The sequence below is a fragment of the Betta splendens genome, chromosome 22 (assembly GCF_900634795.4).
Source record: "Betta splendens chromosome 22, fBetSpl5.4, whole genome shotgun sequence".
NCBI lineage: Eukaryota > Metazoa > Chordata > Actinopteri > Anabantiformes > Osphronemidae > Betta > Betta splendens.
In genome coordinates, this window is record NC_040900.2 from 10,762,200 (window position 1) to 10,778,503 (window position 16,304).

The window sequence follows — 16,304 nt, forward strand, 5'->3', positions numbered from 1 at the left end:
CTTGCTGCTCCCGGGGTCCTTTGATCTGCCACCGCGGTTGATTTGCGTGGTCGAGCAATGAAGTGGCCCAAAGAGGAGCGCGGTGGCACCACGCGGGAACTGGACTGTGGTGTCGTTCACACCAGCGACTACACAAAATTTGGTCTAAAAATTAAGGCCAAATCGGATTCAGTCGCCCTTAAAAAAACACACACACACACACATAGAATAATGTGCTGTTTGGAAGAGGAGGACCCCACGCTGATGGGTCAGCCAAGATGCATGATGCGTTCACTGTTTTATGGCCGTGTCCCATTGTGTTTGCACACACTGGCCTCATTCAGGCAGAACACATAAATTGTGTGATCCAAAAAGCAGCAAGTCTTGGCTCAAGTTCATGAATGAGCTGGGCAAGCCTCATGGTGCCCTCCCCCATCAAAATATCACAATCACTGTGCAACCTCTGTTGTTCTTCTACTACTGGCTAGTTGTGCAGGGAAACCACACAGGTGTTTGTCCATTCTGTAAGTGGATTTAAAGCTGACTCAAGTAAATCTACCACCCACTTGTTGAAGGAAACTAATCCTTCCTGTGTTACAAGACTCATTCAGGATCCATCAGGAGTTTACTCCCCACTGTAACCCCTCTGCTTGGGATGGCAATGTGGGAATTGTACCCCCCCCCCACTTCTCCTGGATGACCATGACCGAAACGCCCGCAGTAAATCACAAGAGGCGCTGAAACCCCAGACTCTGGTGAGGAAGCAGGCGCTCTGGGAAAGGAATTCATTTTGATGCAATAACCCTCCAAAATGACACCTGCAGTCGCGACAGCCACTTTCGCTGGCTGTGACATTACTTGCTAATCAGGATAGGCCTGAACCAAACACAGAGAGGAGAAATGTTATACGCAAGCTCCAGCCAATGCCAGCAGCCTTTGTTTGAGGCGTACGTTTAGTCAACCCTTACAGTTCAGTTACTATTTCATGATGCTACACTACAGAAGGCAAAGTCGTATAAAGAAGTGAACACTGTGTTCCTTAATAGAGGCCCGGTTTTTACCACCAGACACCTCCATCGACCTTAAACCTACACACAGGAAGTGTTTTCAGACTGTTTGGTCCCCCGCTGTGAGCATCTTGACAAAGAAGCAAAAAAAAAAAAGAAAAACAGGAACCACATGGCTGAGAGAGTGTGGCAGCCAGGGGAATGTTGGCAGACACCTTTAAAGAGTTGTGCTGGTGGGTTTTATGAAACTGGAAACACAGAAGCGACGTCTACCATTTAACGTCCCTGCACCGTGGGGCTCGCCTCATTAGCCAGCATGAGGGGGTAAAGATCCTAAGAAAAACATCAGCTTCTGCAATAAAGTGCTCAGACTACTGGCTTTAGGCTTGTGTCACGGTTGCCAGACCACATTTCCCATAACTCCCCTCTCCTGCGCGTTATCCTGGGTGTCTGTGCCCGGTGGAAAAAGCCCTCGTGAGTCCTAGAGGCCCTAAATGCACGTGTGCTGTTGCGCTAACTAGCATGCAGACCTGCTGAACTGTGGTGGTGAGCTCCAGGCACAGCTGGATGATCTTGTTCTTGGTGGTTGTGAAGTCACTGATCCCGGTAAGAGGTGTCCTGCAAACAGGCGGAGACAGGAGAACGTTAGGAACCAGTGACGATACAGTTACAGCACAAACATCACTGAGCCTCACAAAAGACTAATTTACACATGTGACTCAGCATCTAGCAACGACCCATTAAAACAAGCCTCTACTGCTGTCATTTAAAGCCACGGCTACCGTTCACGCGATGATGTCACTGGGCTCCTTTTAGCCAAGCCTGCCACGAGGAGAGAAGCTTAATCTCAGCCAGCTAACACTTAATCCTGGCAACCTGTTTAATGTGCTCTGCTTTTATGGTGTAATGTGTTTTGGAGGAGGTCAACAGGAGAAAGCAGAGGACTCCTGCCCAAATCTCAGCTCACGGGCTGAAGGGGGGGGGGGGGGTTCATCACGGTGATTTGCGTCCATCGTTTTCTGCTAATACCAAATTACGGGTTTATATAAAGCACATCGCATCTGCTGCTAAGCTGCTGGTTACCTATCGAGCCAGGCCAGAAGGCTCTTGGCGGCGCCGATCAGCTCCACCACAGAGGTAAGAAAGTCGTTGGGCGGCTTGCGGGAGGTGCTGCCGTCATACGCGGGGCTTTTCCTGCGGTCAGACGTGAGAATGTGCAGACTGTTGGTGACGGCTCTCATCCTCAGGACCAGATTCTTCAAGTTGTCCGTCTCCACCCCATAGTTCTGAAAGAGGACATTAAAATATCGATTAAAACCATGGCGCTACTGATAATTAGTTCTTATTCCCAGGAAACAAGCAGTTTATCGTGCTGTAAAAGACAGTTAACGTCTTGACAGGTCTGAGTTGAAGTAGTCCTGTGTGTGATGACGTGGAAGGTTTTCCCCTTCATTTAACAGATTCGTCCCAGTGAGGATGTGCACGCGCTGTCACCTGACTCCTGAAAAGTGGAGCGAAGTCTGAATCCTTCATTCCAGTTGGACCTCTTTACATTCCTCTAATTCACTGTCTACACACGAGCACAGAAGCAGCTGAGACGGTAACAAACCGCAGCATGAACCATCTTGGAACTGACCCACTGAGCCGCAACCGGATAGACGGATTTTCCGACAGGGCTTAGTTGCGAATGAGCAAATATTTACACGAGATGTTGTTTTTAAGTCTTTGCAATGTTTTTATTAAATAAATGGGTTTGTAGCAAAGTGTTTATTAGAGGCAAGCAGAGCAAAAGGCTAGACTGGCTCCTGTCCAGCTAAATATCAGCTTTCATGCCGTGGCCTTGCTGTAAGTGTGATGTGCCAGGAGCTCAACGTGCTTCGCAATGAGTGAAACAGCACGTGTTTGGCGAACAACATAGGAGATCTGCAAGTGGTTAGCGTCTGCTTTTTATTCCAGAGCCTCGTCCAACAGGAGCTGGGGAAAAAAAAATAAAAAAATCACACTAATCATTTAAATCATTTCAGTTCCGGAGGAGTCAGTGGAACACTTGGACAGGGCGAACAGTAGCCGCTGGGAAGCTTCACCCCCTGAAGCGTTCAACATGATAAGAGATGGCTGAAACCTCATAAAAGATGAACCACGGTGATCGCAGGAGAAATGATTTGAGGGTTGACTTTAGCAGGCTGATCACAGAGTCACAGCAGCTCTGACCAGCCCACAGATGTCCAGAAGCTGAGCTATAGGCTACAGCAGAGCAAAGGTTCTAATCAAACACAATTTTTCTGTTTTCATGAAAACTCGACTTTACATTTAAAAATTGGAGCATATAATATATATTATATAAAAGATATATTTTTAATCTAGAACACAAATGACAGAAAGTTTGTAAATAGACTTTAGTTGTGGCTCCTTAAAAGGGGCTGAATGCTGATGTAGGTGTCTTTGGGGGAAAATGGAGAATAGCTACCAAAACAGAGCACTTCCCTCCTCCACTGCGAGACCCGACTGCTACAAAAGATCTGGTCCATTCACACCTGTACACAGTGTGTGTGTGTGTTTGCGTGCATCGATGTGCATCTAAGGCAGGGAGTTACTGTATGTTACACCATGCAACAGACTCCCCTTCGGGCACGTTCTTTGTCATTGTTCAGTGGCTGCTGGATACAACCTGTGTCTATATCACGAGTTGACCTGGTTTCTGAATTAACGACTAAAGCCTGAGAAACAAATAAAGTGTTGGGTTTCAACACTGACTCTGCAGAATATATCATGGGCTCACAGAGCTCCTGCAGAATGAATTGAAATGTCTGGGGTGTTTTTTTTTTTTGTTCCTCCCAAGACAGCCGTTTGGTCCATCACAACGTTCGGGTGGAAGAGAAGCACGAGTATAAATGTTTCCCTTAAACTGCCAAGGCACTGTTACACCATCTGTCATCATGATTTAGGTATGTGACTGCTAACATGAGGACTTTATTTTGTGTACATGCACATAAACACCCAAAATCCAAGCGCAACCCGAATAAAAAGTTTCAACTTGTGTACAAGTGTGTATGTGAACACTCATGAGTGGGGGTTTAGGCAGTGACCCTGTCTCAGTTCATGCTTAATGAATAGGGGGCCTCACTTCCTCCCACGCGGCCTGTGCATGGTCAAGGCCTAAAACTTATTAAGAGAAACTCAAATGAAGGGGGGGGGGGGGGGTTTAGCAGCGCAAATGAACGAAAACAGATAAAGTTTACATAAAAGGAGAAAGACTTACTTCAAGTAACACAACCAGGCTATGGGGCAGCTTGAGAGGAGAGTGATCTGGGATTTCACTAGAACCTGGGCATTACTACGCTGATTGTAAAGACCGATTGCGGCCCTCTTGATACACCATGTGGTTCATGTTGTACGATGAGATCAACCAAGAGGTTCCATGTAAGTTGCGGGGGCTATAGACTGATTTCGCCACAATCAATAATACAGACTCTCCTATAAAAGGAGCCAAAGGTTGACATGTGAAATGATGAGTCAGTTGTCAAAACCTGCGAGCTGCAGCCTCATGTAAGGATGAAAAGACTGAACACTAAAGGATGTTCAGGGTAAAATGCTACCCTGCTCCATACAATTAATGTAAAGCCTTTATGAGCACATTAAGACAAAAGTGCTGAGACTGATCAAAACGCAGGGGCCCACAGTCTGAGACTTTCATGGCACGGAAGTGATAAAACTCCAAATCGATTCCATCTGCTTCTCTTTCAGCTCGAACGCCGACGGGACTCGTGGCTCTTTTAGGTCTCGCTACTTGAAGGCGGGAGAGGTTTTTGTTGGCGGCCCGTCTGGAAGTTGTGACGGCGCACGGAGGCTTGAGAGACGGCTCAGGTGGATAGATGGAGCTGCAGTGTGGACGGGAGTGGATGTACACTGTGTTTTTATGTGCATGAAGAAACAGAGGGAAGAGCGAAACAGACATTTCAAAACAGATCAAGTTACCACTTGTCTCTTAATAATAAGCATCATTATCTGCCGTTAATAGCAAATAAAGCCCAAGGCGCTGGTGACCTGACGTGACCTTTGAGGATGAGGATGCCGCGTCGTGCCACACAAACTACATACTGACCAGAGCGCAGAGTAGGTCGACGGCCTCCAGCACCAGTTCCTGGTGTCCGATCCTGGCCACGCCGAGCTCCTCCAGGTCCTGGTGGGTGATCTTCAGCAGCTGTTCGCCGCTGATCTTTTCCCGCTCGAAGTTGTTCACGTACTGCTGGAGGCTGTCGTCCAGACCTGGACAGAGACAACAAGACACACAAAATCAGACGGATCGTAGGCAGAAGATATTAAAACAACGATCTACAGGTACAGCACAGAAAAAACACGACGCCAACAGAATCTGTCAGTTTTATTAGCATCTGCCATTAGCATGCGTGTGTGCGCACACAGTAGTGCAGATAAAGGAACAGGTGGAACTACTATATTTGCTAGATAAACACAGCATTAGCAGGGTAACGGTTGGGACCTCGACGTCTGTTAGGCTGGTTAAACAATGGCCTATATTTATACGAGTGTGTGTGTGTGTGTGTATGTGGGTGGGTGTGGGTGTAACAGTAAAGTGCTGCGTCCAGCACGTCACCATGCTATTTGGAGCAGCCAACGATAAATGCCGCTGTAGCAGGCTCTCATGCTACATGAGCATAAACTGGCTCTTACGCATGCATTGTGTCCTCCACTGGACCTTTAAGTACTGTTGGGACAACACGGAGAAGAATGAGCCTTTTTGAGTGTGTACAAGTAATCGACATCTACCCCCCCATCAAAGGCTGCACAGATAGGGGGGCAGCTGCAGCTACATGGCCCCGCGCCCTGCTTCACTGAAAGACCCGTCAGCTGCAAGACATGCTCGCCCCCTCCGGCCTGACTGGCACAAAGAATATTCTTCGTTGGGAGGCTTTCGTTGAGTTTGATGGCTTAACTTTTAGGTCACGTCTAACTTATGAGCGAAGGCCCGCAGAGCCTGCTCTGGAGCTGCTCATACCTACACGCCATATTGAGACTATAAATCAAGTAGAAGAATGTAGAATAGAGAGAGGGGTTTAATGTGTGTGTGTGTGTGTGTGTGTGTGTGTGTGTGTGTGTGTGTGTGTGTGTGTGTGTGTGTGTGTGTGTGACAGACATAAATAGATGAAACGAACATATTTTTATTTGCATAATAAAGAAAAATATCAACACACTAAAATACAGCCATTTAAAATGTTAAGTTACTGTAGCTAGTGTGTAATGGATGGGTTGTTTTCATGAGAAAGCAAGAAGCAGCTGCACAGTGTGTAAACAGTGCAAAAGTTTTATAAGTACTGCCCCCTTTTTTTTGGCAAGACTCCATTCAAGATCATTAAAATTCCATTATAGCATCAAAGTTCACATCTGATGGCATTTTCATCCCTTGACAAAATATATAAAAGAGTTCAAGTCATCGCCACTGAATTAGAGGAAAGATCCGTCACAACTCGTTAACCATTAGCGCCACACAAGCCAAGTTCAGTTAAGCTCATTAGATGTTTCTCATTCCGTGGCATGCTAATTCACAGGCAGGACTTCAGAGCATTTTAAGCTTAACTCGCCGGCCGGCCGCGCAGGAATCCGCTGCGGAGCGAGAGGGGCCGAGCACTGGCCCGAGCCCACGCCGACGTGAACGCAAGCCAAATGCAAACACTGGAGCAGTCACTTAATGCGATTAGATGGAAACAAAGAGCGCGGCTCCAGAGGGGGTAAAGTTTCTCCTTCCTGCTGAGTTAAAAAGGCATTTCCTGTGGAACGGTGCCACCGTCGCGACCGGGCAGGAGGAGAAAGGCCGCAAGAAAAACTTTGGTTCGGCTTTACGTTGAAACACGCTGCAGCTCAACGCTGGGAGCCTCCTTTTGGCTCGGTTGTTCTTACACTGACAAAAGAAAACAAACAGACTAGAAAGTAGGTAATTCACACTCACTAATTTTATTTAATTCCCCCTCTGAGCTTTTCAGTTTTATTCATTCACTGGCAAGTTTCCCTGCACCGGACTTTCGCAGCAATCTCTCCGTCTGAACCCGTTCCATAAGAAAGAGGGGGTGCTTATAAAACATTTATTGGGTCTCGATCAATGGCTGCTGGGTTGCGTTTATATGTGACACTATCAATTTTCATCAAGAGAACCCAGTAAAGGAGATAGTGTGTCACATCTGTGTGAAGTGAGCATGGGGGGAAGTGGGCATGGGCAGGGAGAACTGTGTGAACGCCTTTCAAAAGCCTCCGCACGGATCAAACGCTTAGTTTTACAGCCTCTGTGAACTACTTGGCCGACGTCAAGACGGAGCGAGTGGGTGTAACAGCGTAGTCGAGGCGCAGACTCACGGCACCGATGTCAACTGCAGTCCCACGGCGTGAGGGAAGGACGGCAGATGAATGAAGTCTGTCTAAAGGCGTGCATGTGTCTTAGGATGGCACCTGTTGCTCTCATACCACCCACCAACTCCACGTCCCAGCCAACGCTAGTTATATGTAGAACAGGTGATCATCACAACAGAGCTTGTATCTCCAGATCGGCATAGAAACAAGAGTCGCCCCAAGTCAGGAGTGGATCCATAAGCTCAGTACAGTAATGAGAGGCTTGCGCTGATGGAAACAACAGAACTCTTCCTCTTCCTTAGTGAATGCTTGTGCTGTTCTTCTCTCGACCCTTTGTGAAAAATCTGGATCAATGTTAATCAACAAAACCTTTTGTGCAGCTTCTAGTTGCTAACCTTTCGTTCTCAGGGGTTTGATTACACCAGAAACAGTCTTTCACCTCCTACAAAAAAAAAAAAAAAAGAAGCAAGCTCACCCCTCTTCACCTCCCCCCCATATTCTCCTCGCTCCCAGTGGGAGCTCAAGCCACCCTGCAACACACACACCCAGACACCAAGCAGTATCTCCCGCCAGGGTGGCCAGTGGGAAAGCTGCTGGGTGTAGAATAGCAAAGGCACTGTAACTCTGCTGGCTTTATTTGTCAGCTCAGCCTCTGAACCTGTGGGGAACGGTTAGGAATTCGAGTCATTGTTCTCTGCTGAGCAGCGCCATTGTGGGAATTCACAGCACTCGGGGCACAATGGTCTCCGGCCCGGACCGGGCTGATCTGTAATTAGAAAGAATGAAAAAGCTCCTCTCGGCGACTGCTAAGCTATCCTCTAATGCATGACTTCACAAGATAACAACAAAAACCTCTACACACACTGGGTAGGCCCTTCGGAGAGTGGTTACACAATGCTCAAAGCCCCTGAATCGAGCATCGTCCGCGTTATCTTGCTATCTGTGGACTGAAGATCAGATTATTTGTCCTAATTATAATTTCTTAGCAGTGCTGACAAATCCCAGCTGGTTCATCCACTGCACAGCTTTCAGTCTATCACGTCTCTGTGCTGCGCGACCACTGCTCATCGTTAAATCTCATCATCACTTCCACTACCTAACAGACATGTATCGCTTAATGTACCCTAAACTTGAAAAAAAGACCGCTACAAAATGGTGGTGGCATGTCCCAAGTGGGCTTCTTAAAACAGACAAAGGCAGCTCTGTCTTTTTGCACAGTGATGGACGATGACTGATGAGCCAAAAGGGGGTCAAAGACTTGCAGGGCTGTCATGGTTAAAGCACATCACCAAGTATGGGTGCCAGGCCCTGGGCTCAGTTAATCCCAAACTCTGGAAGCATGCACGCCGCTGTCACCTTGCTGGTGTCCCATCACATTCTGAAGTGTGAGGTTTGGTGGGGGTGGAAGGATCTGTTAATATTAAGTGGGGAGAGGTTGGAGGTCACATCTGGAGGCGAAGCGAGTTGGAGCACAGAAGCACCGGAGGTTATGAGAGGTATTTTGGCTGTTGCATGACAGATTGCAGGCAGAGGCGAAAGGACTCGCTGCAAGAGGAGATACAGCAAACAGCTGCAGGCCCATTAGTAGTGGCCCATAACTGCTTCCTAAGCGAACATCATGGAAAACAAATGAATTCTGGGCCAGTCGCCTTGCACCTGGAACAGTAAGTGCATCATTTATTCCTTCAGAAAGTCCACATTTATATGGGTTAAGAACACCCACAAGCAGCCACACCTACTGAACAAAAACAACAATAACCTCAAAAAATGTCTCCAAGTCCCCTTCCTCTGCCTCAGTCCAGTTCCTGCTCCTCCACCCACCACAATCTTTTAATTGTTCCGGTGTCCCAAGATAGCCGCATTCTTTGCATCTTAAAACATGCACAATAGATCAGAAACTGCCACTTTGAGGATTCAGGATTGAATCGCTTACAGATCCCACTCAAAATAGGTCAGATAATAATACTCGCTCTGGGTGGCCTGACACTTGCTTCTGAAGATGGCACCTTGCATTAAACAGAGCTGTTTGTGTGTCAACAGGGTATCATGTATATCATTCCCCTAAGACAAACAATACTTAAAAGTCTTTAAAAAAAAATACAGCGATGGAGAGAAAATAGGAAAAGAATGCAGTGGTAGAAAAAAAGTGAAAGGGCCACTTCTAAGCTGCGGCACCTCTTACCTAACCCAAACCCGGTATCAAAGTCACATTACAGGCCCAAGCAGGTTGTTGGAAATTAGTTCGCTCCGTCTATCACTTGTATGGTGTATGATCAGGGTGGCCCCGCATGCTGATTACAGAGCAATTTACCAGCGCCATAATAGCCGCCTATAGAAGCCACAAGGATGAACAAGGTTTTGGGGGAGGAAACGAGCGCCACTCGTTTATTCTACCGGAGGGAATAGTGTGGTAGCATGTCTATGGTGAATGCGTGTGGGCCTATTTTCTGGCAAACAAAACCAAACGTAACTTGGCATTCATTTTGCTGTTATGCGGCATGATGGTGCTTGTATCTTTATGAAACAGACAAATGCATCAGACAAAAACAAGCCTTTAATTAAACTAAAGATGGCTTCCCATCGGTGGATGGGTTTGAATGCTCCATGCAGTATTTAATTTGCCCAAATCCTCTTAGGATTCAGCAGATTCATTTCCTGTCATGTTCACACATAGCCACCTGAGCTGCTTTCTGTTATGAAGCTGAAGGTGGATGAAGAGGAGACAGGTAAAGAAGATCAGTGTGTGATCGCGGCTGACACGAGTGACAAAGCCTTCCAGCATTATCCGAATACACACATGCACGCAAACAAACAGACAAAAACGCAAATCAACAAGTCCTCAGATTTCCTTGAACCCCCTGAATGACTGGCACAGAGCTGCCAATATAACGAACGTATGAAAGTATTATGCAATACAGTGTGTCGGTATCACCAGGCAGCCTCCAGGCTGTGGGCAGCTCATCCTGTTAATCCTGAGTGCGAGTCATCTTCAGTATGACAGACAGAGCGACAGCATGTCACCCGCAGGCCCAGACAAGGCTCCTATGATGCAGACACGCACTTATTTTTACTGGCTCTCTTCTGATAAACGATGACTGTGCCGTCACCTGGATGTGGCGCCATAGCAAACCAATTAAATGGCGGGTGAGAGTCTTTTCCCAGGTGTCCGCACTCGCGGGAATAAAAGTGGACCAACTGAATCTCCCATGTTTGTTTCTCCGGTTTCCTGAAAGAGGAGCCACCGCTCCCTACTTAAACAAATTCAGAAGCCACAGTCTGCACTAATGTCCTTTGTACTGAGATCAAGAGAGCAAAAGCGGAATCTACAGTAGCTGCTGTTTTCCGCCTTGAACAAGTTTTACTGGGACACAGCACGCGACTAATATGGTACAACCAATGCTGAGATTGCTAGAAAATCTAATCAACGAATGGATGCCATTGCTGAATAAAATGACCCATGATGGGGAAGTCCAGAGGGGCAGTAAACATAGCATATCCTACTCGTTGAAGAGGAATGTACTGTATGACTTCTCTCCAAACTACTTGTGGAATTTCTGAGGACTCCTTGGGGGATTTTGACAGTTATTGACCAGATTTATAACCTTCGTACATTATACACAGAGAGTCTGTGTGCTGAGCAAAACAACAGACAGGTGTTTCCAATAACCTGGTTAAATCTAACACTTTGATTCATCCATCACACACGTAGCAAGCAGGTCGAGGAGGGGGTTTCTCCACCTACCGCCGGTGCTGTGAAAACACAGGCTGATCTAATACAGCTGCCGTTTCTATCAGCACTACCTTGTGTCGCTGGTCAACAAGGGAGCCGCCAGGCTCAAAGACGCATCACGGCAAGTGAAAACATGAATGAGCTACTGGGTAATTGGAGAAAAGCATCTTCATTTGCAGATATACGCTCAACCAACTACAAAAATATACCCCAGTACATTATCCACTAAGTGGTAGGTTTCCAAATGTTGGTCTATGCTACTAGCCAGACAGGAATTCTGTTGATGGAAATACATAGACTAGTCCAGACATGTTCTCAACACGCTCTGTTCTGGCATCCACCCAAGTGGCCAGATAAAACCCAAAAGTCAGTAACAGTTTGTAAAACTACAGACCACTTCATAATCCGCATAATGACATTACACTCTGTTACAATGTAAGCTGGCGGAAAGGATGAAAGACCTTCGGGGGTGGTGGTGGTGGAGGGGGTGGGGGGGTGCATCCGCTCGACTGGGCTCAGCATTTTAAATCTGTTAAAAGCAACTGGTGTCCCAGAATGCAACGGTGGACATGTGCCATCCGTTCGGCTTGGTCGCAGAGGAAAACGGTAGCGGACCGCATTCCGCTCATGTTCTGTGGTCATTCGCGTGTTAGCTGTGTTTTCACAGCAACACCGACAGAGCTCCTCACTTCCTTATTATGCTGGACATGGATGTGAACGCAATCGTAACACGTGAACTGGAGCATGTACTTGACTTCTACCAACGAGAGGTCACTCGGCATGTGACCTGTTGTTTGCAATTGCACCTGCTGTGCCAACTCAGGTTGGAGCTTTTTATTCCCATGGCTGCAGCACGCCACTTCACGGACTAATGCTCTTAGGCCTGATAGGAGCCAAAGAGCTCGCTGGTCGTGCTAAGCTCGGATCATCTGCGAGATTTGCAATGCACACATGCTAGATTTGAATACAACTCAAACGGGTCGGGCGCCAGGTTGGAAAGGACGCGAGGTGACGCTTGGCCCTCGTGTTCAGGCCCTGACAGAGTAACCGTTGGGTGTGGATGCAAATGCAAACCGATGCTTTACTGATAACCCAACCCCACGATAATCACAACCCCTATAAAGTGTTCATGGCTGTGTACTGTCCAAACAACATCAAAGCTAAACACACGCTCCTGCGGCTCCAACGGACAGAAACTAGTTCCTGTTCAGTATCCTCATCAAGAGATTCAAACAATGGCATTAATTATTAAGTATTTCCCCACAAGTCCCCATATGTTGGAGCTCCCAAGGCTAATGCTGGGACACCCGGCCGTGTGAGAAACAGGCTGCGGAGGGGGGCCAGCAGCAACAAAACTGCGGCAATCCCTTTCAGCCATCTCTCCCCAGGGGGGAATCCTATTACAACACTTCCCCTGAACTCTAAGGACGACTTCCATAGAAAACGAACATGGTTATCTGCCCGGCAATTCAACACAATGGAGTTCATTTTAAAAGGCAGAATAGGCCGATGACTGGAAACTTGCACATGTGTAGCAAAGGCAGGGGTTTCAGGTGAATTAATTATTTACAGTAATAACAACAACATTTCATTGATCCGCCTACGAAGATACAGCTGCTGGTAGATTATACTACAGAGTCACACCACTGATCCTGGCCTGCACAGACTACGGCTTTTTACACAAGACTAGAAATGACTGAAAACCTATGTTTGGTTTACTCTTGGCACCCTTTTCCCCAATGCATCCAGATGCTGCTATAATGGAGGAGCGATGTCTGTGGATGGTCTCCAAGCTTAGTCTCGTCTGATAGAGCCAGTGGCTGTCTTAATAAGGTCGATGTGTCTGCTCAGTGTCTGTTCACACCCCACTTTAGGATGCCTGGAACGTAGCCAGATAGGGATCATGTGCCATCACTGCCCACACCTTGCTATCATCCCTGTAGATAAGACTGCTGACGGTACCCATCAGTGGGATCCTTTACCTTGTGTGGACCAAGACACAAGGCCATTATTTTTCCCCAAGAACACTCTTAGTCAAAGACAAAAAGCACACGGAGAATGTTTTGTCACCCCTCTGACGAGCTAATTACCTTCTTGGCACCTCAGCGCTAGTTGACAGACAGGATACAGCCGCACTTTGCCGCTACTCTCCAGCGCTAAGCCACACAAAGTAGACCCACTGGAGGCAGGGCCTGCAGGGCCTGCGTGCCGTGCAAGGAGTGGAAGATCAATGTGGGTCACTAGATCAGTAGCACTTTAATCACAACTTCATGCCTAGAATAAAAAATTCACGTCTAATCCATTTCCAGACACAAGGCTTTGAAATTTGATTAGCCAGTGTTTAAGTATAGAACTGCTGGAGGACATCCAGTGCGTACTGAGCAGCAAAGCCTGGACTTGTTACAGAACTGGATCAAAGCGCCCCAGTCAGACAGTAGTTGTGCAGGTTTGCATGTCTGAGATGCCTCGTTAAAACTTGGCAGCCGCACACCCCAGCAGCTACGAGGTGGACAAGGGAGGAGGAAATGACTGGTGTTACAGGAACCATTCAGCTGAGGTGGAAGCGAGGATTGCCCGCACCACAGCCAACCGCCATCAGATGAGGGCCACATTGAATCGAGGCTATTTTTGGTAAATGACTCGGAGCATATGACTTAAACTTCTGACTTTAACGTGAATATGTGGGTCACCTACTGGAGGTCACGAACGCAACTCTTAGTCCCACACCAGCTAAAACATCAGGAGGCCGTGGTGGAGGAAAGGTGCTTTAAGGCATCTCACTCTCCAAACAAAAAACAACAGTATTTAAATGGCACGAACCAAAAACACTTTCACCGGCAATAAACGTCTACCAACTACCTTTCGTATCTATTTGAACAATGCAAGTGATTAACAAAAGCCTCAACACAGGAACAGTTCCTGTTCTACAGAGGAAAATGGCCTGAGGTGAGTGAGGGCAAAGGTTCACAAACAGCACAGGGCTTTCCTGAAGTTGGCTTCTTTCACTCAGGGGCAACAATTCTGGAAAAACTTGTGTGCCACAGGTGTGTATTGAAACTGGTTCTCTTTAGATGGATGCTGCTCGTCTCTGCGATGAGAGGAATTATACAAGTTACACTTCTTGTGTGAGCTTTAACAGTCACTGAGGGGCAACATTAGGTCGTTTCCTTTTTTCTTCTTCTGGTCCCATCTCCCATCAAGCCAAACACTTTGCAGACTTTGGACACTATGGGTTCTCATGCTTCTATGAGTTCTCATGCTTCCTATGGCTTCCAAACACCCCCGAGATCCTTCAAATATCACCACTGTCTGACAAAAAAACCCTCTAATGATGTTTTGGTTATAAAGCTCTAACTTTGATCCAAATACCTGCCGAGTAATTGTGGTGTACAGTTGAAGACAATGCCCCTGAACCAGGGAAATTACTTTGCAGCCTTGATAAGCCGCAGCGAAGTCATATTTCTGGGATGACTTTGCAAAGACTGTATCATCAGCTTTGTTGAATCCAAAAGGGTAAAACCGCAGGAGGTGGAGGCGTGGAATCCCCCCCGCCCCCCTGCTGTGAGAAGAAGAACGGGTTAACCCCACGTTCCCACAGTCACGCATGGGGCCGCCGTGCGGCGGAATCTCCGCGAGCGGCGCGCTGTCGCCTCGGTTCACTCTCACCACGCTCGCATGGGTCTGGAAATCCACCGCCTAATACCTGCAGAAACAACTGCTGAGTCGGCCTTTTAGGACGCGGCCCGCTAACGGGGGTCTGTGTGGACAACTAATCCCCCCATTCATGTGCGCTTCGGCCAGGCTGCTTTCAGTGGACACACACAAACTAACCCCTTCATAATGGGGACCCCCCGCCCCACCACCCCCCACTCCATGTCAGCTCCCAACTACAGATTAGCACCAGCAGGCATGCCTCACTCAGCACTTAGTCCGCTGCCATGCTGTTTTACCCCAAATAATGACAAAGGGAGCAGACGACGCGAATGACAGGGACGAGAAGGAAATCACCTGTGGTTCGTTTTATCAGGACTGGAGCGTGAAGAAGCTTTAGGAGCAGTAGATCAGCAGCGGTTGCCTAAACAGCCCATCGCTCATCCGCCAGCTATTACACTAACCCATTTCACTGTTTACATATCTAAAAAGGAAAGCACCCGGCTGCCTCCGTCCATTCTTCATCTTTCAGACATTCCAATGATGCTACTGCACTTATGTCATAGCAATAGCAAAAATTCCCTCCCAGTGCTTTATGGGGCTGGATCCTAAAAAGAATTAACTCTTAAATGTTACCAACACAACAACATGAAGCCAACATGAACACGTTGGATGACAATGGTAACACAACACTAGTAAAGTAAGTCAACACACACTCATGATCTGTCACTACTAGTTCAGTTGGACCGCAGAACTGGTTTTTGTTAACGGACCCTGAGGCTGAAAATCTGACAGTTGAAGTCTGCCGCACTGTAAAGTTAATATTTATCAGTTTGAAATAAAACCTGTTTATTTGTGATTGAGAATCTCTCGGTTTTTACAGCTGTTAATGCTCCGAGGAGAAAAAAAGAAAGAACCCGCACGAGGATGAATGAGCGCGAGCGAGTATATTTCGCGCGAGCTCGCTCCACTCGTTAGCATCACAACGCACGCGCTATTGTTAAACGCCTCAGCGGAGGTATGCTGTCACACGGGAGCGGTTTCTACCGAAACTACGCGGGACACCAGCGGGTCCACGTTGAACCACGCGACCGGCGGCGACGTTGTCAACAGGTGGTCGTTTCCGTCACACGGCCGACATTAACGGGCGCCGTCCACCGTCCCGGACTCACCTTTCATCCAGTCCACAACTTGCTTTGGCGTCCACTTAGTTATCGGCTCCATGGCTTCTACTACGCCCTATAAGACATTTAAAAATAAAACTATTGCGAAGACTGCTATGAAAAATGACAACAAAACGCCGTCACATTCTTCATGAGAGCTCGGTGCCGTCCGCCTGTTTGTATTCACTCACTAAACAACTCTGCACCCGCTCGACTGGAGGCTGGACTCAAATCCCCCACAGCGACTCACTGCCCGGTCTGGGTTCAACGCTGCATTCACGTCCCACCGGAAATACTGGAAAGTTTCCTAGCGAGCAGCGTTTGTCTACTTTCTCCAAACACACACATTAACATTAACTCTTTAAGTTTAATGGTATACGTTGTTATAATCTGTAGTTTAATCCAAATGGTTTCTGC

At 47.4% G+C, this 16,304-nt stretch overlaps 1 protein-coding gene across 2 annotated transcripts in view; it reads right to left on the minus strand.

Annotated features, from left to right (window-relative positions):
• cnksr3 (cnksr family member 3) overlaps positions 1-16,164 on the minus strand; it is a 33,814-nt gene extending 17,650 nt beyond the window's left edge. The window contains exons 1-5 of one of the 2 annotated variants that reach the window (XM_029139787.3): positions 16,079-16,164; positions 15,897-15,963; positions 5,089-5,252; positions 2,070-2,272; positions 1,517-1,604 (exon numbers count right to left, since the gene is read on the minus strand). In XM_029139787.3, coding sequence (XP_028995620.1) covers positions 1,517-1,604; positions 2,070-2,272; positions 5,089-5,252; positions 15,897-15,948 — 507 coding nt within the window. In that variant the 5' untranslated portion in view covers positions 15,949-15,963; positions 16,079-16,164. Of the gene's footprint in view, positions 1-1,516; positions 1,605-2,069; positions 2,273-5,088; positions 5,253-15,896 lie in introns of both variants that reach the window. The other variant, XM_029139786.3, reaches the window with a different exon arrangement.
• Positions 16,165-16,304: the final 140 nt, after the last annotated feature.